General features: G+C 42.6%; 1 protein-coding gene across 15 annotated transcripts in view; it reads right to left on the bottom strand.

Moving 5' to 3' along the window:
* The window catches only part of Mast4 (microtubule associated serine/threonine kinase family member 4), a 905,780-nt gene that overhangs the window by 112,593 nt on the left and 769,679 nt on the right, over positions 1-23,508 (bottom strand). For all 15 annotated transcript variants that reach the window (XM_050160400.1, XM_050160395.1, XM_050160398.1 and 12 more), the window contains one exon: positions 293-381. In XM_050160400.1, the coding sequence (XP_050016357.1) occupies positions 293-381 (89 nt within the window). The remainder of the gene's footprint in view (positions 1-292; positions 382-23,508) is intronic.

The following is a 23,508-nucleotide window of genomic DNA, read 5'->3' as shown; positions in this document are numbered from 1 at the left end:
TCAGTTTTAGGAGGACCAGGCTGAATCTTTCTGAGCACTTCTCTTCCTCATACTGTCATGTTTGCAACCCCTAAAGATGTTCCTAATGGAGGCACAGGTCAGACAGTGTTACAAACTTCAGCAACAGAGAAAACTTAATTGCAAAGAGCTTGATCTACAACGGAATTTTAATCTGCCATCTCAGAAAGAACAACTTAGTAGTAAAACAACAGTAATACCTAGGGAGATAAAAGAGACAGGATTGTTTTAAAAAGATAAAAGAAACAAGACTCCAGACAGAGTCCTCTGTTACCTGCATGAGCAGAGAGAGGCGAGTGTGGTCTAGGCAAAGCTGGTGACTGGCCATTGCCTATCAAACTTTTCCGGTTGCTTGTTCGGCAACTGTCAAAAGGAAAGAAAAACCAGGTGAAGAAAAACACCAATAACATGTGAGCAAGTTCAAAGCTGACACAGACGAGGATGGGCACACTCTCCAGGACCCCCGCATGCTGTTGCTAACAGCACAGAGTTACTGTGTGCTCACTAACATGTGGTTGAAACCTACCCCCTGAATATGAAAGATCATAATAGGTTCAGCATTTATAACATATTCATACAGCATAGCACCATCAATATTCCTTATCACAGTGGTGACATAGTCAAACGTCTTCTCTCGGCTCATGTCTGCATCTGTGAATATGATCCATGTCATACACGCAAGTGACAAATTAAGGATTCAGATTAGCAAACCACAGGTAGCATCTTTGCTGACATGAAATTTCTAATAGGAAATCATATGCGACGAAGCGGATGGCATTAATCTTACAATGATGCACTAATTAAATATCTAATTACTTAGACAACTTTCATATTCGTGCCTTTTGTCAATAAAGCAGTCGATGCCTGTGATAAATGCAGCTCAGTACTCATTCATTTTTCACCTGGTATACTACATTTCAAAGTCCTTGTTAAGGTACATGGTTGAAAACAGAAACACAGACTCCAGTGTCTTAAAACAGCAAGGATAGCATCTTCTCATTAGCACACTTAGCTATTGGCTGGAACCTGAACATCCAGCAAATGGATTAATATACATGGATACAAGGCACCCACTTTTCCCATTTCTACCAGTAAGGAGTTATCAGATGAAGAGTTAGATAGCAAAGTAACATGCAAAAAAAAAAAAAAAAAAAAAAAAAAAAAAAAAAAACATGCACAGTCGAGTGGTGGTGGCGCACGCCTTTAATCCCAGCACCTGGGAGGCAGAGGCAGAGAGATCTCAGTGAGTTCGAGGCTAGCCTGATCTACCAAGCGAGTTCCAGGACAGCCAGGACTGTTACATAGAGAAACCCTGTCTCAAAATCAAAACAAAACAAAACAAAAAAAGACGATAGCAAAACCAATATCCGGTGACAGTGAAGTGGCTATTTTCTTGATTTGTTTGCTTTCCTTCAATCTATATTAGCCCTTTTATTCTCCTTGACCAGTGCAGTATCCAGAAAGGGTAATGGATCCAAAGAGACGCCTCCCTGACTTCACCAAAGAGTGTTCAGGGCATTCTGAGGCTACACAGGCACCACCTTCCTCTTCTTAAGATTTGACTGTAATTAGCAGAGTCTCGATTCATATGAGGCCCCCATGAGGCCATCTTTCTGAAAGTCTCTAGATGAGATGGAGGATTGGACACTTCTGGGTTCATATAAAGTATCTTCAACCAGGTCTGGTGACGATGCTGGTGACATTCCAGCTATGCAGAAGACTAAAACCGAAGGATCACATATAAGACTGACCTGGAGTCCCCAGCAAGTTCAAGACGGATATGTGCAATGTAGTGAGACTCCTTCTCGAATTTAAAAAAGCTATAAAAGGGTGGGGAAATAGTTCAGTAAACGGGTGCTTGTCTATCATGTAAGAGAACCCTAGGTTCAAATCCTCAACAACAGAAAAATAAAATAGACTATTTGAAAGGGTTATTCCTAATCTTCCAAGAACACATTTCAAACCTGTACCAATTTCTCTCGGTAACACTGGCTGGGGAGCTGGTTTACTTGATGTCTGCTGCCTGTTATCACCGGCAGCATTCCCATGCTTAGCATTTCTTAAGGTCAGACCGCATGGTTTTCTTGTCCTGTTACAGCAATCAACATCCCCTAGCACTATCTGTGAGTTTAATTAACATCATGTTTACTTAGCCTTAAAGAAGCTGCTGAATAATGATAGACCCTTGATAGTTAATTAGGAAGGTAGACTGTGATATTATCAACCCATCTATCAAGAACTGTATTCTCAAGCTATTAAATTTATAATCATTAAGTCAGATAGTCTGATTGTTTTTAAAAGATACTGCAGAATACATGTGGTGTTAATTCAAATTAATGTCTCCTTTCACTTCAGGAAGGGACCATAAAATGTACCAGTCTGTCAGTGTTTATCAGAGAAATCAGAAATGATAAACTCATAACCTGGAGATTTCAGCGAGAAAAGTAAGTAAAAATCAGACTAGTTACTACAAAAATAGGCATTTTCATTTTTACATTTAATATTTAATCTACGTAATATATAATACTCTCTTGGCATATTATTAGTGTTCCTCTATGTAAATAAAATGAATGAGAAATGTTTGTCAACATAAACAGTAACCTAGTAAATATCTTACTTATGAATGTTGATATTAATTATTAATTCATTAATAATAATAATGTCACATACTAATGCGAATGCCCTAAAGTTAAAATTAGGAAGGGTTATTTTGTAAATAAATAAATAAATAAGTTTACAAATGGGTTTTCCTAAAAATCAATATAGACTGACCTGTATATTACTATTACAGAAAGCAAAATAATGGAAAAGTAAAATAAAAAAACTCGTGCAATTACATCAATTATTTAAAGTCTATTGGCAAGCACTAAAAGGATGATTTAAATGCTCTTGAAAAAGAAACCTGTATGTAAATCCTGAAAGTGGGTTTCACTGAAATAATAAGAGACCTATCTTATCGCACATGGTGGAATTTAAGTGTCCATAACCTTTGATACCTTCCATAGGGAGCTGGAGGTATTATCAAAACTGTCACCCACTGGAAACTTTCTGAACTCTCTCAACAATCCAAGAGGAAGCCTTTAAACAAACATAAGCTGCTTCAGTGTGGTAACCAGAGTGAGGATATACAGGTCACAACAGAGTCCCCACGAGCACACAAGACACACCTCTATATTTAGGACAAAGGATTTTGACTTCACAATGACTTTACTGCTGAGATTCTTAAAGGTGAAGGAGCATTTTACTGTACATTGAATCATGAAATAGCTGGAGCATATGTGTGTTTGTGGTTGCCTCCTCTCCTGCGTGCACGCGCGCGCGCGCACACACGCGCGCGCACACACACACACACACACACACACACGAGCACAGCTCCTTCCCTTTCATCAGAGAGATTAAGTTCTTCTCACTTCTCCCCAGGGAGTTACCCATGGGAAAAAACAGGGGCATCCAACCAAGTCTAACAGTAATGCCATTTCTCTTCCTCATAAATCTCTCATAATTCATCCCGACTCCAGAACTGGACCTTGTCAAATGTTTTCTCTACTTTGGATCCTCAGGTGCACAGGTCGAAAAAAAAAAAAAAAACTGGAGAGACTTACACACTCATGCTGTATCTGCTCCACCCTGAAATGCATTCTTCCTGACCCTTTCAGATAAAGTCCTCTTCCCACCTTAGCCAGGCTCCTATCTCATAGTCTAAGCAGTGTCCGCCCCTCCAAAGCACCTCCATTGCAGTCTCCTGTGGAATCAACCCGAAAGAAAACTTACTCTTCCAGCACACAGTTGGCTCTGTTTACCTGACAGAGTTCAGGGGGTGACTGTCCTTGTTTAAGCCACACAATAGCACACTATTATCCCTTCCTCATAAAGCCAGAATTTAGCAAGAAGACAGTTGCGTATAACTTGAGACAAAAGCAGGGATAAACTGGATTAGGACAGGGGCTGAATATCCACAGTTAGCATTCTATTGGTCATCCTCTGGTTCCTCCCTGAAAACATCAACCCAGGGACAACAGGGACAAGGATGAAGTTCAGAAAGAAGAGTCTCTCTCTCTCTTTCTCTTTCTCTGTCTCTGTCTCTGTCTGTCTGTCTCTCTCTCTCTCTCTCACACACACACACACACACACACACACACACACACACACGGCACAGAAAGTGCACCCTGCAGACCTGGGAGGAACAGGATGATGGAAAAATGACAACGATATTTTGAGTGAGCTGGGCCAACCAGGCACTGAAGACTGGGTGTGGGGTGGGGGGACACAAGCAAGAGAGAATCCTGAGTATAAGAAAGGCTGTCATTCTTTTGGATAGCAATTGAGGGCAAACTTTGGAGTGATGTGAAGCCCATATATACAATGGAGCATTGTGACTGCTTGCAGTATTTCTGTGCTGGTATATGACATGAAGCTTGAACAGGATGCCACTCCTGCTCTTAAGTTCCCTGCCATCCCCAAGACAGTTCCCAAAGCTTTTCTGCATGGTCCTAACTGCTAGTAGGCCTTCCATTTGTTTGGATGGCAAAGAAAACGTACACAGGTTTCATATCTAAGTCAGATCAGACTCAGTGAGGACTGAGACATCTGGTTATCAGGCTGATGGAAGGCAATTCTGGTCCAGAGACCCACACCCCATTTCTGTCTAAATTATCTACAAGCTCAGGTTTCTCTCAGAAAGGCTTGGGGGCTCGGTGAATGTTTGGCACCTGGATGAGCCACTTGTCTCCTGGGTGGGAGAACTTATTACCCATCACCTGCCAGGTCTCTGAAAGTCCAGCAGGTCATGATGTTTTCCTATGATCTCAAGTAGCTAAAATTCAGCTCAATTTTAATTTACATTTACCGTGAGACACGAGTTCTTAACATGTCTGACCATGGTAAGACAACCCAGCAGACAAACCCCCACTGGTTGGAATTTTTCATCTGGAGCTGATTGGAACGGTCAACGCTGAGTACAACCTGTCACTGACCACCAAGAAAAGAGCAGAGAAGCTGGCTCCAGCTTATTGCTTTACTTTGATGAAGAGTCGGATAAAATTGCACGGGAGACCAATTTCAGACCAAAACTGCACTCTTCAGAACATCTGGTAGCTATTTCCTCGCACCATGGTTGAATCTGACCATGTGAATATTCTTTAAACACAGAGGACTGAAGGGGTGGAGACCGGCAACAACGGTCTAATGAACTGCCAGATTAATGCTGTTTATATACACAAGAAATGCTTCAGCCTCCATATCTTCAAAGTCAAGGGGTTTGTCCACATGAGAAAAATAGTAAGAAATTAGTTTCCAGGTCCAAGAAATGTTTTAAAAGAGAAAAGAATCCAATAGTTCAAACCACTTTAAGATGAATAATTATATCATTTGCTGTATCTGTTACATATCTTTTTTAAAAAGAGAATTGTTTACTCTCTAAATATCTTTGGACTCATGTCCCCAAGCTGGCCTCAAATTTCTGACCTCCTTTCTATGTCCCAAATATGATGTGCTGAAATTCCAGGCTCAAAACATCACTTCTGGTATATGTGTTTCTGGGAGTTAAACCTAGGGCTTCCTGCCCAATAGGTCAGTACTCTACAAAGTAAATCTCTAGCTTCCATTCACTACTGCAGTATTTCATTAGCAGAGTTATGTTATGATTTTACATTTTTACTGTTGCTTTCATATATCAAGAGGAAAACACCGATAAGATTTTCAATTGCACACAAAGGGACTGAATAGGTTCCTCTAAAGACCTACACATCTCAGACTTCCTATTGACCATGTAATAGTAAAATGCATTGCAGTTAAAGCTGCCATGATCTGGGAGTGATGCAATTGTTCCTGTCCCTGAGTCTGTCTGCTTAAAGTTCAACTGACCCCCTCTATAGAAAGATGACCTCAGACATTCAAAGTCCTATAAGGCGGAAGCGGCTTCACATCTACAGTAAGTTCATTTCATAATTTCTGGATGCACATCCACATATGTCCATTTAAAAAACTCATTTGTATGTGTCTGAGTATGTACCTATTCCTCTAATTAATTAGTAAGTTAAATAAAATCTTTGAATATGTTCACTTCATCTGACAGCCATGTTTTTAACTTTGGGATAAGCTATAGCTTAGCATGCAATATGCACTATATATTTTGTAACAACTTTTTTTCTACCCAACATTGTAATTTTGAGCTTTAACCATGGCAACATAAATATGGGTCTAATTCATTTATTTTTGAGATTATCCATTTGAAGAAAACTTTAGGACTCTTAAGTGCACTAAAATTATAGATCGTGGACATTTCTTTCTTCTCCTTGCAACACTGAATATGAAGGGCTCTGTGCGTCTGAAAATATGATTTCGAAATTCTTAAGAACGTATCTGAAGGAAAAATATTGTACAAAACCAAGCCAATGTTCCTTAAGTCTTTGGACACTTTTCCTTACATCCTGGTATTGTTCCTCCCACCCCAAGTCCCTATCTCTACCCTTCTTCCTGTTGACATTTCTCATAAATAACTCTGTCTTTCTCCTGTGGATCAAGCAATCCCTTTTCTGGGCATCTTCAGTCAGCATCGCCAACACTTTAATTCAATAGCGCAAAGTCACACGGCATAGCTGCCTGAGTTAAGCACAATTCCTGTCTGAAAGACGCAGAAAGTAAGCCTTCATGATCTCTCCCTCTGCCCCACATGTTTGCCATTCATTACAAGATGATATACCTGCTGAGGTCTTCCCTACGGCTCATTAAATCAAGTCTTCTTAGACTTTTGTTAATTCATTCAATAAACTATTTGCTCAGTGCGGAGATATATTAAGACAGACACTGTTTTTGAACAAAGCCATGGCTTCCTTCTGGAGTGAAGTAAATACCGCACACGATATACAGCAACATTCATCACATGTGGAATGAGGATGGTGTAGAGATAATTCAGAAACTGGGGCTTGGAGTACAGGTATGAGAAGTCATGATTTAAAATAGATGCTCAGGAAAGGTGGTATTTGGTAAGACGAGGAAGTGAGAGAATAAGCAAAGGCCCTGGGGTAAGTGGGTTCCAGGAACAGAAGCATGTCAGCGTGCCAAGAAGGGGATGTGCGGCAGAGTAGCCGAGGATAGCTGGGCAGTAGAAGGTTGACGAGGCCTAGGCCCAAACTGCAGACCACAGTATAGGGAATCTGAATTCAGTCAGAGAAATGGAACCTGTTAAAGTTTCTAACCATAGTGTGACTTTAGTTTTAAGAAAATCATTCTGGATGCTAAGCTGAAGGCAGAAGCAGGGCAGGCAGTCAGGAAGCAAGGCCGACGTGCCTCCTAGAGGCACTCTACGTCTCATGAGCCTGGTTTGAAATATAACATTTCCCTTTTTGAAACTGAGCAAGATGGGGCTGGAGAGATGGCTCAGAGGTTAAGAGCACTGGCTGCTTTTTTGGAGGTCTTAAATTGAATTCCTGGATCACATGGTAGCTCACAACCATCTGTAATGCAATCTGATGCCCTCTTCTGGCATGCAGGCATACATGCAGACAGAGTATTCATTCATATAAGATAAACAGATAAATCTTTTTTTAAAAAACTGAGCAAGATGGCCCCAGATTCAACGAGAGCACTAAATATTATTAGCCCCTGCCTCCAGGATGCTGAGTGATAGTCAGTGTGTATGCTGTGATTGGCCCAATCCAAGGCTTTTGGCCATTTTGTATTTGCACAATGACCATGAATAAGTTACAAGGAGATGTCTCTACTGACCAGGTTGATTCATGAGATAAGCTTCTCCATTATGAGACATTCTTCCTAAAGGCATGAATCACCCTAGGAATGAATAGTGGCTCGCACTGTCTTTGTTTATAAACAAAAAGTATAAACAGAATCCAACAGCTATAAGAAAGTCTGTGTGTTTAAGCTTTCAAATGTTCTGAGGAAAGTAACAGGACAAAAATTATATATATATAATTTAATTATGTATAAATAAATATATATATATGACCATATTCAGTACTTCTTGGAAATACCAAGAAGATAAGCCCATCCTGAGGTTGAGCCTGATTTTCAGTCTTCACAGAGGAAAACACAGAGAGATGAACATACAGATATTAGGAAGGCAACTACCCAATGAAACAAGTATCTAAGGAATGTGTCTTTCCTATGCATTAAACTCCGAGAGGAAGAAAAGGAGAACCCTCTCTAAAGCCTCACGCATATGACTGTCTCACTACTACACGTGTTCTCGGGCAGAACATGGAAAAGAGGCATAAACAGGCCTGCGCAGCAATCTAAGGTATGAGATGAAGCACGAGTCAGCTCTTGAACTATTTTCATAACAAACACCAGCATCCTTTGTAGCAAACAGTATATTATACACTGCAAGTTATCCAATCATTAACAGATTTCATTCATCATCTCTTAATGGATTTTTTAAACTTTACGTCATCTAGGAACAATGAGATGGCTCAGTGGGTAAAGACACTAACTGCCTAACAATGCAAGCCTGACACCCTGGAACCCACATAAAGGTCAACAGAGAGGACCAGTTTCATAAACTGTTCCCTGAATTCCACATGTGCACCATGTTATGAACACTCTAATAATAATAATAATAGTAGTAGTAGTAGTAGTAGTAAAAATTTATAAAAGTTTTAGACTTCTAAATTATTCTCCATTTTATAGCCCTTTCAAAGATAGACAGGCCAGAACAGCTACTGTGATATGACATCATGAGCTACGGAGTCACATTATTACCATGTGATTGATGGTAGCCGACACTTACAACATGGTAAACATAGTATCTCTCTGGGACCCTGTCTTCATTCAACATGGTGTTTAAACTTGAGAAACGATGCCCTGTGGAGAAAGATCATATTCTTTAAAATACCGAATCCCTTTGATTATCTATGAAAATAGAGAAAATAAAAATTATTTAAATAGAGACATAGTAACAATGTGGGCTGGGGACAGCACTGAGGACCAGATCCAGGCCTAGTACACGGTTAACATGTGGTCTCTCTCTCTTAGTTACACCTCAGCCAAAGGTACACTATTTTTTTTTATTTTGTTGTTTAATATAGGGTGTCACTATGTAGCCTTGGCTGGCCTGTAACTTGCCATTTAGTCCAAGCTGGCCTAAAACTCATAGACATCTGCCTGCCTCTGCCTCCTGGGCAGATGTCTGCTTCTTAAAAACATGAGCTACCACGCCTGGCTATAAGATATTTTGAGGGAGTAGCTAAATACCATTCCTGCTTTGAAGAAGTTTGTAATTTAACTGGAAGTACTAGTCGAATTTATAAGACTCAACTGGTCTAATGTGGTAATTAATATAGTACATTCCTACTGGATGGAGCCAGGCTGCGCAGGCAGCTAAGAACAACCTGGAGGCTTCTTACCGGAACACCCATCACTCTGAGAAGCATTACGATGGAGTCTGCAGATTAAGGCAGAGGCTAAGTGCAGTACCAATATCTCAACACCCTTCAGATTTTTAGTGTGGTTCATTAGTTACAGGAATCCTAAGAGGTGCCTACCTAGGCTGCAAACCCTCTCCAGGGGGAGGACTCACATCTCCAGGGTGAGCATCTACCTACATGGGTTCTTTAAAAGCTAGGCGAGTCAATGATTGACAAGCCTGTTGGATTAAGGTAATGATGTAATGTAAAGATGAAAGACATCAAATGAGGAGTGTTGGGTGGAGGGTGGGAAGAGGGGACTACAAAGGCAGATAATTATTATCTCTGGTCTAAGCACTGGAGGGCTCGTCTTGGGAAACTGCTCAGAGGGCTGACTGTTGCCCAGAGGTTGCTAGGGCTCATTCCAAGACTCCAGAGGTTCAGCCAAGATAAAGAGATGCTATCACCTGGCTAGGCCTACTGGCCTTGGGGCCAACAAAGTGACAAGGAGTAAGAGTTGAGGAAGAGGCAGACCTAGAGGAGCCTGTTTTCCAGCTGGAGGAAAGGTCAGAATTAAACTGCCAGGGTACAAACACCCAAGCTTTTGGTAGCTATGTCAGGTGCAAAAGACAACTGTATGGACGGACACACCGGGGAACTGAGGAAAACGAGAGGCACCATTAATTACCCTTCTCAACCCTTCCCAGCCTGTGTGTGCTGCAGGGAAGGGCTGGCCTCAAACTCCCGATCCTCCTGCCTCAACCTGCCAAGTACTGGGATTCCAGGTAGAGGCACCATGCCTAGTTGCTTTTTTGTTTTTAACTCCATGTTTTGTACACAATATGGGAATATCAGTCTCCCAATTTAATGTTTCTTTTCCTAAGTAGCAGAAACGCCAATTCAAATCTGAATATAAAAATGACTCTAGTCAGTTCAGTGGCAGTAATTATCCCAATTAGTAAAATAGACATGATAAGAAACAAATATTTGAAAATCAAAATTTTGAAAGTAGTGGGTGTAAAAAAAAATTCAATAGTTTAAATCTAGTGTTCCAATCTTCCTTTATTAATCTCTTCCTGCTGTATGTCATCTATGTTTTTGTTTCTTTGAGACAGGGTTTGTCTGTGTAGCCCTGGCTGTCCTGGAACTTGTTCTGTAGACCAGGCTGGCCTGGAACTCAGAGATTCACCAGTGTTGGTCCTAAAGGCATGCACCACCACTCCTGGCTTTACATATACTGGTTTTAAGAAATGTCCATTAGCATTAGAGAGCTACTTTGGAAGGTGTTCTCATATTCAAATTTTATAATATAAAGGTATATTTTAAAATATATATAGTTTCTATTCAAATAAATATATATTTCATATATTCATAAATAATAAATGTAATTCATATGTGTGTGTATCACAGTTGAAATAGCATAATACTGATTTATCCATTCTACCTTTCTTCAAATGGAAACTTTAGGCTGAGACTATAGCTCAGAAGCGAGTGTACAACCAGGATGTGCGAGGCCTTAGGTTCAATGCCTGTACTATAAACAAATACTGTCACTAGAGATACTCAATTGTTACACATTATTATACTTAAGATGAACAACCAAATAGAAACCATTCTCTGTGGTTTCCAGGACTGGCCCACTGAAGGGATCGTGGAATGGCTTTTGCATGACACTCAGCAGAAGTTTACTTCAACCCGGAATGAACAGCCTGGAGGCTTAGCACCTTCCAGCCTTTGAGCATTTCGTTTTTCTATAGCAGTCTGGCACAGTGCTCTGCCCACCAGTGAACTGTCCCTGATCCTATTGCTGCTGCCATTGGAACACAAACACAAACACGCAAGGGCCCTATCCAGGCTCCACTTGGTTCTTTCTGCAAGGCAAAGTCATGTGGCAGGATGCCAGTCTCTTCTGCTCAGTATGGTTTGTTGCTGGCTGCTCCTAATTCGGTATCTTGCAAAATGACATTCTGTTAATGACATGGATGTCAAAGCTGTGATAATGGGCAGAAGTAAAAGAAAGTGCTTCCTAAATGGAGAAGCAACAGGAGAACTGCCAAATGGGCAGTAAAATGAGTTGTGTGCTTGCCCCACGCTTTTGCACTTGGTCCCTTCCTATTTGTTTGCAACCTGAAAGGGAAGGGGCACCCTAAGGGGAGAAGAATAGCTCACCTTGGTGAGAGCACAGAAAACAAACATACACAATAAAAACAAGGGGTCAAGGGAATGTTTTCTCTTAATTAACTTGACAGATGTCTTTTCTTTTTCTCATTTGAATCCAATGATGTTTTCTAAGTCATTCTTTTCTTTTGCCAAGAAGGAATTGGCAAAATCCATTCTGTTGTTGAAGACAGGAGGGTTGGTGAGATAGCAGAAGATCCTGGCCTGCAAACTGCTTCTTATTCAATCTGGGTGATGGATGTTCCTCCAGGCTATCAACTGCAAGCCCAATAAAAAGAATCTGGGGTCTGAAAGAGGACCAGTGATGTATGAAGATAGTACGACCCATTAGTGCCAACCATAGTCAAAGAAAGAAGCCACGTGGCTCCTATAACGGGGGCCCTTTAATGACTTTACATGTAAATGTATAATTCTGTTTTCACAGGGGCCCAAGACAGATCTATTTTTTTTTTTACCATAATGGAGTTCTTAGAAGAAGAGATTCCCAAACAAGGGTTACAACCAGCACATACTTCCAAGTCCATTAAAACCTCATACCCCTATTGATCTGCAGAATGGTGATAGCGTTATCAACTGTCTGCTGGGTAGGGTCACTTACAAAGGCTGAGGCAAGATTACTGTTGGTCTGAGGTCAGCCTGGGCTACAGGATAAGATTCTATCTCAAAGGAGGAGGAGAAAAGAAAGGGAAAGAAGAGAAGGAGGAGGATGGAGGAATATATAGTACCAGCTAATACAGAAACTCAACTAAATAAAAATATGTAAAGAAATTATATCAAGTGTCTTGCCAACCTGGTCTACAAGAGCTAGTTCCAGGACAGGAACCAAAAGCTATGGAGAAACCCTGTCTCGAAAAATAAAAAAAAAAAAAAAAAAAAAAAAAAGGTGTATATATAAGCCATGCCAGCCTGGGCTACTTAGTGAGCCTGTCTCAACACACTCACACTCATGCACACACACACACAAACACACATACACACACCAAGAAACAAACAAACATTTGGCCTTTCTTGTACATATATTTTTATATTATCTATGCTTTCCTACTTTGAATTTTACACTCAGGTTTTTCCTTCAAGGATCTTGGAACAAGAAGAATACCTTGGCCCACAGAATTACCTTTTTGAATCCAAACAATGAGTTACACAAGAACTAAAGAGGCCAATTCCGGGGCAGCGATGCTTTAGTAAATGTAAATATTGGCCTGGCTAGAGAAAGAATGTAAGTACAAAGAGGCTGCATAAAAACCCAGACAAACAAAAGGTTCAGAAGCAGTAGTGTGGAGGATCCGCCCATGCACACACTGGCCAAAGACTTCCAACTGTCATAAGGAAGGGAGACCAGCAGTCAGCATTCACGGTTCAGACCAACTGTCGAAACCATGAGTATCAGCCCATCTTCACCCAAAGCCTGCACCCATTCAAGGCACCTAACATCTTTTTCCATTACCATATGCTCCAAACAACCTTTGGAAAGTCCACAGAGCCCCTCTCCCCCCAGATGAGCAGCAAGAGAAGTAATAAAAATTTTACACTGACCAAGTGTCCATTATACTCCAAAGATTTAATTTTTCAGAGCATTCTATGAATTGGACTTATTTCAGTTCATAACTTTATAAATATGAAAACTGAACAACTGAGAAAGTCCAAAACCTGTCATCGATCCCAAAGGTAGAAAGTGGGTGACTGGGCAGCTAAGCGGGGCAGACTTATCTCGAGTCTGTTTTGAACCGTCTCTGCTGGTTGTGCCTAAAGTTCAAGGAATACTTGGTTAATACCAATGATGTTCGCTCTTACAATTGAATATGCCAGCATTCTGCTGGGACATAAGCCATGTGTTCTTAGTAACCATGAACCCAGGGAGCATCAACACAACCAATCTTGAGCCTATAGCCTGAAGGTTACGCAGGGGATGGATCAAGCTACCAAATATCACATTAGTTTATACTTTCTGAGAGGCAGTAAGCCTGACCCAGGGGACAGACACTCCAATGTCACCAAGCAGGGACAGAGCTTGTTTTCCCAGGTTACATGCTTTCACACCCATGGTAGACACACAATAGGCCTGCACACTGTTGGCTACTCATTCTTCCACAGTGTACTTTCACAGATCCACAGGTAGACTCAACACATGGATCATCCTCGCCCCTGCCCAAACCAGCAGGTCCGGACACAACCAGGGAAAAGAACTGTGTTCACACACGTCATTCCCTGTGTCAGACTCCTTGTCCCGCTGTTTCTGAGGGACTTACCGAATCTTGACTTCTGGATGTAACTCTTTCTAGGATGGCTTGTTCACATCTTCATTTCCAGAAGATGTAAGAGTGCAAAGAAATTCGGTGTGTGATTTCTAACCCCTCGCCTTTTTGATATAGGGCCTTGCTGTGTATCCTAGGCTGGGCATAAACTAAAGATCCTCCTGCCTTTACCTCTTGATATTGGGGTTACAAATGAGTAGAATGTGCCTAACTACACAAAGTATCCATCTATGCACTGTTTTACAACTCCTAAAACCTTACCCAAACTCTCCATCCTTTCCTTGTATAGTCTTCCAAAATGGCACTCCTGCTGGGAATGGTGACACATACCTCCAATCTTAATACTTGGAGGCAGAGGCACAGGGGACTGTGAACTTCAGCTTTTCTCAAATCATGTACACACACACACACACACACACACACACACACACACACCCATCATTCATACATACATACATATAAGACATAATGTCTCCCATTGCTTATCTTCCCCCTTCTTGCCGCTACTCTCAGAGAACACATACGTGAGGAATCTGTATAAAAACATCCTGTGATTCAGATGAAGTTTGGGAGGAATTCACATTAAACAATGTGCTTGGCTTTCTAGGGAAAAGCTCATCTCTGGCTTGCCTCTTACAGGCATGGCCACCTGTTCTCTGAGGCCCAGCCTTGTGTGTAATGAGCTGACCTCATCCATCCCTACTCTTGAATTTGGTCCTTATAAGTACCTTGAGCTCCAGAACAGCAGACCGATTCCACCTCTTCCCTGTGCTCAGCAGACATCCAAGCCTAAACTCACTCTGTATTCCCTGCAGTGACTCAGGAGTTCCTGTCCATTGTGTCCCTGGATTCCTGTTTATGGTTATGGAATCCTGGCCTCACCATGGAAACTGGCTAAGCTGAAAGTCAGTGGTGTAGAATGGGGGTGTCCTACCATGTATGCTTTTCATAAAGAAAGGGGTCTTGAATAACCCACTGAAGTGAGATTAAACTGCACGCCAGGATGCCAAGTCTGGAATTACAATTCCCCAACATAATGAGAACAAGCCCTTGAGACTATGAAGAAAATGAATGTAAAATCTGCCCCTGCCAATTTTTGCCCATTATTTTTCTAAATCAACCTTAAATCCGACTGGAAGATCAAAACACATATGAAAACAAGATTGCTAAGGCCATCTAGAAAATGAAACCTGCCGAGATCTACCAAGTAAGCCATTCCTTGGGCTTTGTGGTAACACCGTATTTCCATTCACAGTATAATCATAAAATTGTAGGGCATATTCACGTAACAAAAAGCATTTTCTGGGTTCTTAAATTGAGGGTCTCTCTACACAGGCCTGGTCTTAAGAAACAGTGACACTGAGTGCCAGCTATCCTCAGAGCCCCCATTTATGAACAGGGAAAATGAATGCTAAGGAAAGCATTAAGTTGTTACGGCCTCCTTTCAGTATGAGGTGCGCTTGGAACGCATCAAAGCGGCAGATAAGCTGGTGACTTTAGGCTCCTCTCACCTGCTGGCAGCTGGAGCTCGCCTGTGTCACAACTCAGCGAGTTGGAAAGTGGCTGTCAGTCTGCTCCGTGACTGAGCCCAAGGAAAGGGAGGCGAGCTCCAGCCCAAAGATCAGAAAGATTTGGATCATGACCCAATAGTGCAAAGGCTGTCATTCTAGGGAATACTATCCTATGGGGGAAAATGCTGGACTTTCTCACTATCTGGGACTTTAAAGACCACTGACTCAATCAATCCTGCAATAAAAATGACACATCAGCCGTTTTTGCTTTTTCTTTATGCCTGTGTCCTTTTCTGCAGAACTGTATATTCCAAACTTTTTTGCTTCGGCCAGTCTCATGAATTTATTACTACCGAGTAAAAGACTTGTCTCTTACAGTATGGAGCAAGAGCACAGTAAGTGTAAGTCTGCCTCACGAACAATACAACAACCATGTGATACTCTATGTATCAAATAACATGACGTGGTTTCTTAGCCAGGCCTGATGGCCCAGGCCTATAATCTCAGTTACTCTACTATACCATGAGAGTTTCAAGGCCTGATTGAGCTAAGTTCAGGGTCAGCCTGGGCAATCTAGTGAGATACTGCCTCAAAATGAAAGTCAAACAGAAGGTTGATTATGCAGTCAAAGGTCGGGTGTTGGCCTAGCAAGCACGTGGCCATACATTCAACCCTAGAAGAAACAAATAAAAAACAATCTTAATTTTACTAAACAATGAATTATACAGGCACCTTAGCAGCTATTTTTTGCATATAAAAAATTCAATATTTGGAGTTAGGGGACATAGATCAGTAATAGGACCCTCACCTTGGAATGGGCAAGGACCTGGGTTCAATCTTTAGCAATACTGAAAAGGGGAAAAAAATTAGCAACTTTTAAATGCAGGGAAGGGGATGAGTAGCAAGCAATAGGCAACCCTGACCTTTCCACAGACCAACAGCAGCCTTGTAAGGCAGGGAAGGCATCACGACTCCCGTCCACCTCCACGACACAGCTACCAACCTAGCGCTGTTGTTTCAGCTCAACTTGTTTTTCAGCCATGCGTGTAGCTTTTGTTACCTCACCAAAAATCCCCGACCAGTGTTTTGAAGGGTGTCTTGCCCAAGGCTGAGGAGGGCTGCAGCCAGGATCTGAGAGACCAGCTCCTGAGTGTGCAATCCGGAAATCTGGGAAGGGAGACATTTCCCTGCATTTGAAAGGGGCTCTATTGTTTGGTTAGGAGACTTTGTGTAATAGGTGGGATAAAAAAAAATAGACGAATAAAACAAAAATTGGTCTACCTCAGTTTTCATAGACACTAGGTAGCCACTGTTTAATAAAAAATGATCAAAGACAAAAGAAAATAAGTCACATAAAGTCATCTAAAGTAGAGAGAGATTTCACTATGCAGGTGCAAGTAGGCTAAACTGGGTTCCTATTTTAGGGTAAAACACTTTTGGAAGTAATACAGAAAGAAAGGGTGCTTAACAAAGTGCTTTTTGTGGGGTGGGAGTTCAAGACAGGGTTTCTCTGTGTTGCTTTGGAGCCTGTCCTTGAACCTGCTCTGTACACCAGAGCGGCCTTGAACTCATAGAATGCTGGGGTTAAAGACAGAGACCTCCAAGGCCTGGGTAAAGAGAAAAAAATTTTAACACTGAAAAATGAAAAATAAGGTGGGGGTGCTGCAGAGGTTCCCAGGAAGATTTGTCTTAAATATGTTAAACACAATATATAATCTTTCTGTAAAGTAACTTTTAAAACTCTTTGATTCTATTAAACCGCAGTAGAACCAAAAGTTAACATTTGTGAATTAATAATTATAAAAACTAACTCTCACCTGCAATCATCCTGGCCCATGAGGTCACAGCCTTACTTCACAAGTGAGTCAATTTAACTGTTAAAACTTCCTCTTAGAGAAACAACTTTGATTCCTGACCCCTCCCTCTCCTGAGATACAACTGTATCTCAGAAAACAATGACACTGACATGCGCTTACCTCATCTAAGAGGAAGGGCTAATCGGCTGGGACAGAAATGAGGCCAGCTGCTTCTCGAATCTCTATGTGCTGTTTTGTAAAGGGCAGGTCCAGGAATGGAGGGAGGCCTATGACTTTCCTTTAGCGTGGTGCACGGTGGTTTGGTTAGTCTGACCACCAAAGGCTTTGTACGGGAAACAGACTCTAGTTCCAGAAGATAGAAACCAGCCCATAAGAAAGACATAGCTGTCCCCGAGTGACACTATCCAAAATTAAGTGATGGCAATACTGAATCGTGGAGAGAAGATCGGGCAGAGGTGCCTGGACTGGGCCCCGAGGAATCTGAGAGGCTGAGCCCATGTCCGCTTCTCTCTGGAACACTCAGGTCTCTCCCTGGAAATGATGGTCACCCTCCAGGTTTTGTTTCTTGGCAAGCCAGCTTCCCACCTACCTCCTTTCATATACATATCCTTTTTATTTTTAACCTTTTTTTTCTAAGATGACATAAAGCAAAGGATCCGTAGTAAAAAATGAGTCTAAATATTGTGAAAAGAAGCTACAACAAGGGTATAAGTCAACACTCAGGAAAACACTGTTGAAAATGGAGATAGAAAGCATGACCTCGTGCATGCTTAAAGCACACAGGATTCAGAGAAAAATCACCGGCAAGGAGACGTTCACAAATAATAACAACAGCCGTGACTTCTCAGTGGTACGAGCACAGGGGCAGGAAGGGAGGTACACGTGTGCTTTGGCTGTCAGAAAGTTTTATGATTATTCTAACCTCTTAATCTGGAAAATGTGTGGCTAATAATGGAAGAACCACACGACTTTGACTATTACTAGCTGTCATTCCTACAAAGAAAGGGAGAGAGATAGAGACGGACAGCCATGTGTTCTCTAGCTGGCTCATTTATTAAGCTATTCGTTGTGGTAATCTGTACCTAGAGGAGAACGAGAGGAGTTTTTCCTTCTCGTGTTCCAAGAAGACTTTGTGCTTTATGTCCAGGTTCCTAGGCCTTGGAAGAGCCTCAGAGGGTTTCAATTGCAGGAGGAGACACAGCAGTTGGGAGGCAGCCCAGAGGCGAAGCCCCAGGTCCTTCCCTAAGGAGAGAGCAAACTCACAGAGCTACAACTGCAGGAAGGGCAGCGGACAGAACAGCCCAAGCCAAGATAGGATCAGCTTTCTTAGGCTTTGGCAGGGAACGGGAGAGGCCCTGAGACCTGCCTGTGCAGTTGACTGTATGAGTGACCAAGACTTTCTGACGCGGAGCCCCAGGAAGCGGAAGATGACAGGCCCTGTGGTCATGAGTGTGACTTGAGAGAGTAGAGCAGGGCTCAGACTAAGAACAGGAGTCACCAGTTATCACTGATCCGGCCCTTGGCCGTCACCAGGGAGCACTGTGTCCCAGGTTAGACAGGCGACATCACTGCATGAAGGCTTGGGCTACAAATGACAGCATGAGTCTTTGGGCAGGTCTCAATTCTGGGGTTCACCTCATCTGACCACACCATAAGGGCTACATCAAGTAGCTACAGAAGAAAAAATGGCTCAATCCCCCTTTGGCTGAGAAGTAAGTGTCAGCCCTAACTTACTCAACAGCTACTGGAAATATCAGAAAATTAACTGCCTGGCCCAAGAAACGGTCCATACCTGTCATTTTATCAGACAAAGCCGATCCTCCTGGAAGACTTGATCTAAAATCTGAAGAAATAAAGAGCACAGGAAACGGAGCCTACAGTGTGTTCCTGGAGGGAACTGCTTGTACCCTTTAGTTATGGTCTAATAGCTGCTCTGCATAGCTAGAGAGGTGGGAAGAAGTTATTAATGATATATGGAGAGATATAGCCAAACTGGCAAGCTGGATACCAGAGAAAATGAAGCCCAAAGGAAAAAAAGTCTCCATTATTCAAAATTAGAAACAAAAGAACCCTAAATCCAAAAGAGACAACAGCTACCGCACAAAAATAAAATTAAAAAAAAAGCTGGGTGACAGAGTTTGAATGTGGGTGATTTTTAGGGTTCACTCAGAGCCAACAGACCTTCCAACGGACTGTTGTTTGTACTTTACAAATTAACCCCTGGCTTCCATGAGGGCTTCCACAATGAAAGCACTGTCCGCTAAAAATGTCCACACTTCCTATGGAATCTCTCCAGCGCTCTAGTTAACCTGCTAGAAAATGAAGAACTCTATATAGACTTCATCTTTTCCCAGTTTTATTGTTAAATATATTCATCTGTTTGGAGCCTTAATTACTGAATTTCTATTTGGGTCGTGATTACCATACTGCACTAGAATAAAAAGTGTCTCACATTCAATTTACAGAAAATGAACATTGTCGAAGCTACAATATGGGCTGTAACTAAACTCTCCGTCTCCCATGGTAAAGAAAGACAAAGCTCCCAGGCCTGGGGCTGTAATGTGGACTGGGTCGTCTGTCCCCACTGCAGCTGGCATTTCAGAAGGCCACCAGCTCTCGCTGCACTCTACTCAGGGCTCTAGATCTCACGGCAAAAGCGATAAATTAGGAATCTAGCATCAAAGAGCGAATGGCAAAACCTTGAGGCATTGGAATTCTGGCCCTGTGACTTCCTCCCACCCCAATGCCTGCAGTATCCCTGGCATGGGCCCCATGCAGTGTCCTTGGCATGGGCGCCATCCACTTCCCGCCTGCGCCCTTTCCAAGAGCTGCTGAAAGGCCATGCTTCTGTGGTGACAGGGAGCATGTGCTTGAGTCCTGTTGGGTGTTCAAGGCCCGGAAGTGACTTGCTGGCTTTCTGCACCCACATCTGCATAAAATCTAAGGAACAGCTCTGAATTCTCTAGGTGTGGCTTGTGAGGTCACCACAACAAAAGACCTAAGCCTATTTAGGAGGGTTCTTTCCATTGAGGAGATTGTACAAAGCCAGATAAGGCATTTCATACTTAAGTCACTGGCCAACTGGCTTATATTCGAATCTCTTGCTTGAAACATGATCTGCTCTGAAGGGAAAGCTGCTCTCAAGAGTCTCCCTCAATGGAAACTAAATAGATGAGCAGGGCTGTATACTTCCGGGGAAATGTCATTGTAGAACATACAGCATCCCCATATGGACCTGGAGTGCAGACATGAACTAACAACACAGCACTCTGGGATTGGTTGCTTTTCTCTGAAATCAATTTATTTTATCAAAGGCTGCCTTCCCACAGCAGACCACAAGTTAATCTATTTCTTTTTGTTGCAAAAAACTAGATCATGCTAGGAAAATTCGCAGGATTCCGCCCCCCATTGCTTCCACAGCACAACCCTGCCTCACTACAGGCGGCCCCTGCGCTTCTCACTTTGACCAGAAGTCTCCGTCTTTTGGTCAGAAAGCACAGAATATTTTCAAAACCATAAACCATGTCTGTACCTACTTGGAGGTGGCTCACCCTGACCCTGAGTTTGAATTTATAGTCTCCTTCAAAAGGAGAAGTATCTTTACCAATCTTGGGGGAGGGGTGAGTAGAGATAAACACAAAGAAATTGGGATCCCAATAAAGGAAGCTTACAAGGCTAGCTCAGTCAGCTGATACTGAAATTCCACTCTGTCACTTTAATATTGGTGGCTGCCACCTTTTAAACAGCACTATCAAGTCAGCAGGGGCTGCTTCTTCTTGCTGTTGGCATTGAGTTGCTCACAGTTAGCTGCCAAGAGTGAGCTGGTGTTTCAAAAGAATAGTATTCCACTCCTCAAATAGGGCTTTCATTCACTACCTTATATTTCCTTCTAGCAAGACTACTCATCCTTAAGCTGAAAGTCTTTGTAAGGATAGTCAGTCCAGGGCAAAAATAGTTACTCATTATTCCAAGCCAGCAGCTCATCTTGTATATGGATGCTAAGGGAACTATTACTTCTAATATGCCGCTGTCTGCGTAATGTTATACATAGCATAAATAAGTGTAAATCCGAGTGGCTAGCTATCTGGAGTCACTCTGAGCACAGCTGTGTGTTCCTGCCTGAATGTGTAACACCCATCATTTTCGTTTTTTCTGGACTCAAACCCCGTTCTTCTCAAGGAAGGCAGATCACTGTTCCCATGTCAACACACGTGATCACATGGACTAAACTCTCTGATTGAGATGGACAGAACTTTGATAGTTTTTTTAAAAAAAGAACCAAAACAAAGCTAGGCAAGCAGGAACCCGTTCGTGTTGGCCTTGCTGTGGAGTCTTCTGCTCCCCTGCAAACTCAAAATGGCATTTCAAGACAGTCTTGCTGGAGAGTCTCATCTTTGCTCTCCCGGGAGAGACTGTAGGTCTCTGGTGGGGAGCACCCTTTCATTGCTGGAGTGGCACCTGAGGCAATGCATGGCTTAACTGAACACTTAAAAGTTTTCAAGAATTAAGCAAACAAAAATAAGGATGGGGAGAGGGTTTTGTTTTCTAATCATAGAGATGATAGTGTTTGATATAATAGGCTTTGACTGACCTTCCTTATCACACCCTTCTTAAAGTGGGCCAAGTTCCCGTTTTGTAATTTTCTTCTAGAAGTCACAGACTTTTCCTTAGGAAGCAGCAGCTGTGCTGAGAATCATCCAAAGTCAGACTCCCCTGACTCCCAGGGGCTCATTTTTAAATGGATTATAGGTATAGCAGTATTTACAGAATGTAGACAACCATACATCTTCTAAAAACAACTATAGGCTAATGTGTTCACCCCAGCATGGAGCATGAGGTCTTGGAGGGGAGACAGACTGCTTCTGCCCAACAGGCGCACCTTCAGCGCTGGAGACAGAAGTAGGTCAGGATGAGTAAGTGAATTTTCCACTGACTCATTTCCACATGTTCGGTGCAACAGGGGACACCGGGGATCCAGTTCCTCACCTGGAAGAGCCACGCAAATCTGTTCTCCGAGGAAAGCAGCCAGACCGCGAACTGCAGCAAACAACAAACCCAACGGGAACCTCCTGGCTTAGGAAACTGACAGGTGGGACTGTAAGGGGCAGAGAAGGGAGGTGACTCTTGCTTTTCTCAGCTAGCCCATCACCTGCATGAGGCTGAATGGGGCTGTACCCGTTCCCATATAGCTGAGGAATCAATCCCGGTAAGCAGTTTTTCAGTGTTTCATTTTGGATGCCAAGAAAAGCAAGCAAGCAAACAAAAAAAACCTTCTACTTTCCGTGTGATAGCAAGGAAAACCTGGCATACTACTTCTAAACACCAACGCATTTTATTTCAGCGCAAATGGAACACACCACTGTAAATGTCACGTATTCGTTATCCGTTATGTAAATGAGGCCAAGCCGCTCTTTCCAACTTACTTCAAGTTCAATGCATGGATGATGGGAGCCCCCAGTCCCCAGAAATGTGCTTATTAAAACTTCGAAGGGCAATAAATCAGATTAAAGAAGTGACAAGAGATGTCACGAACTCTGGGAAACTCCTGGTGTCTCGTGCTGGAGTGTCTAGGATGCGGACAGTGTCTGTCTGTGGAGGACACAGGTTGTGGTTATATGCAAAGGGATCGTTACTACCCACCAGGAACTTGTATGACATAGTTCTGTTGTAGAAACACGTGCTTAGCTCCCGCAAACCACCCCCCACAGAAGTCCTTCGAGTGCCCTCCTTCACACGGGCGAAGGCACAGACCTTACCTGGCAGCACTACACCCGGCTGACACCAATTGCTGTTGCCACCACAGCTAATGAGTTCTGCAGCACCATTCAGAGTTTGAAAAAAGACACCACTCGTTATCAGCAAGTTCTGACACAATCCCCGAAGCTATAGAAAGGAGGGAAATTTCTTTTCATTGTCACAGCTGATTGACACAGGACCAACACCCATGACCCCGGTCTCTTTAGCACAATGCTCTATTGAACTAGCATTCTAAATAGAAATATAGTTTTTGAGATACCTAAGACTTTATAGAATGAGACATTGTTACGAAGAGTGACATAAATATCCAAGCCAGGAAAACAGTGGGCTATAAAACATTTAGAAGGTAGTAAGCACCATGCTCACGCCATGTCAGGCTTCAGACTTAACTTCCTTCGAAACAAAGCTTCATAACAGAGGGAGGAGAGTGTCAACTTGACACAGCCTAGCGTCACATGGGCTGAGGGAAGCACATCTGAAGAGCGGCCTCTATCTGGCTGACCCATGCTCCTATCTGTGACAAACTTTTTGACCTGACGTCAGCCCACTGGAGGGCCCACTGTGGGTGGCACCACCTCTGGGCAGGTGGCCCTGGGCTGTACAAGGACACTAG

The sequence above is a fragment of the Alexandromys fortis genome, unplaced genomic scaffold, assembly GCF_014885135.2.
Source record: "Alexandromys fortis isolate MF-2015 unplaced genomic scaffold, M_Fortis_MF-2015_v1.1 scaffold_76, whole genome shotgun sequence".
Classification (NCBI taxonomy): Eukaryota; Metazoa; Chordata; class Mammalia; order Rodentia; family Cricetidae; genus Alexandromys; species Alexandromys fortis.
This window is presented reverse-complemented; position numbering and strand designations above follow the sequence as displayed.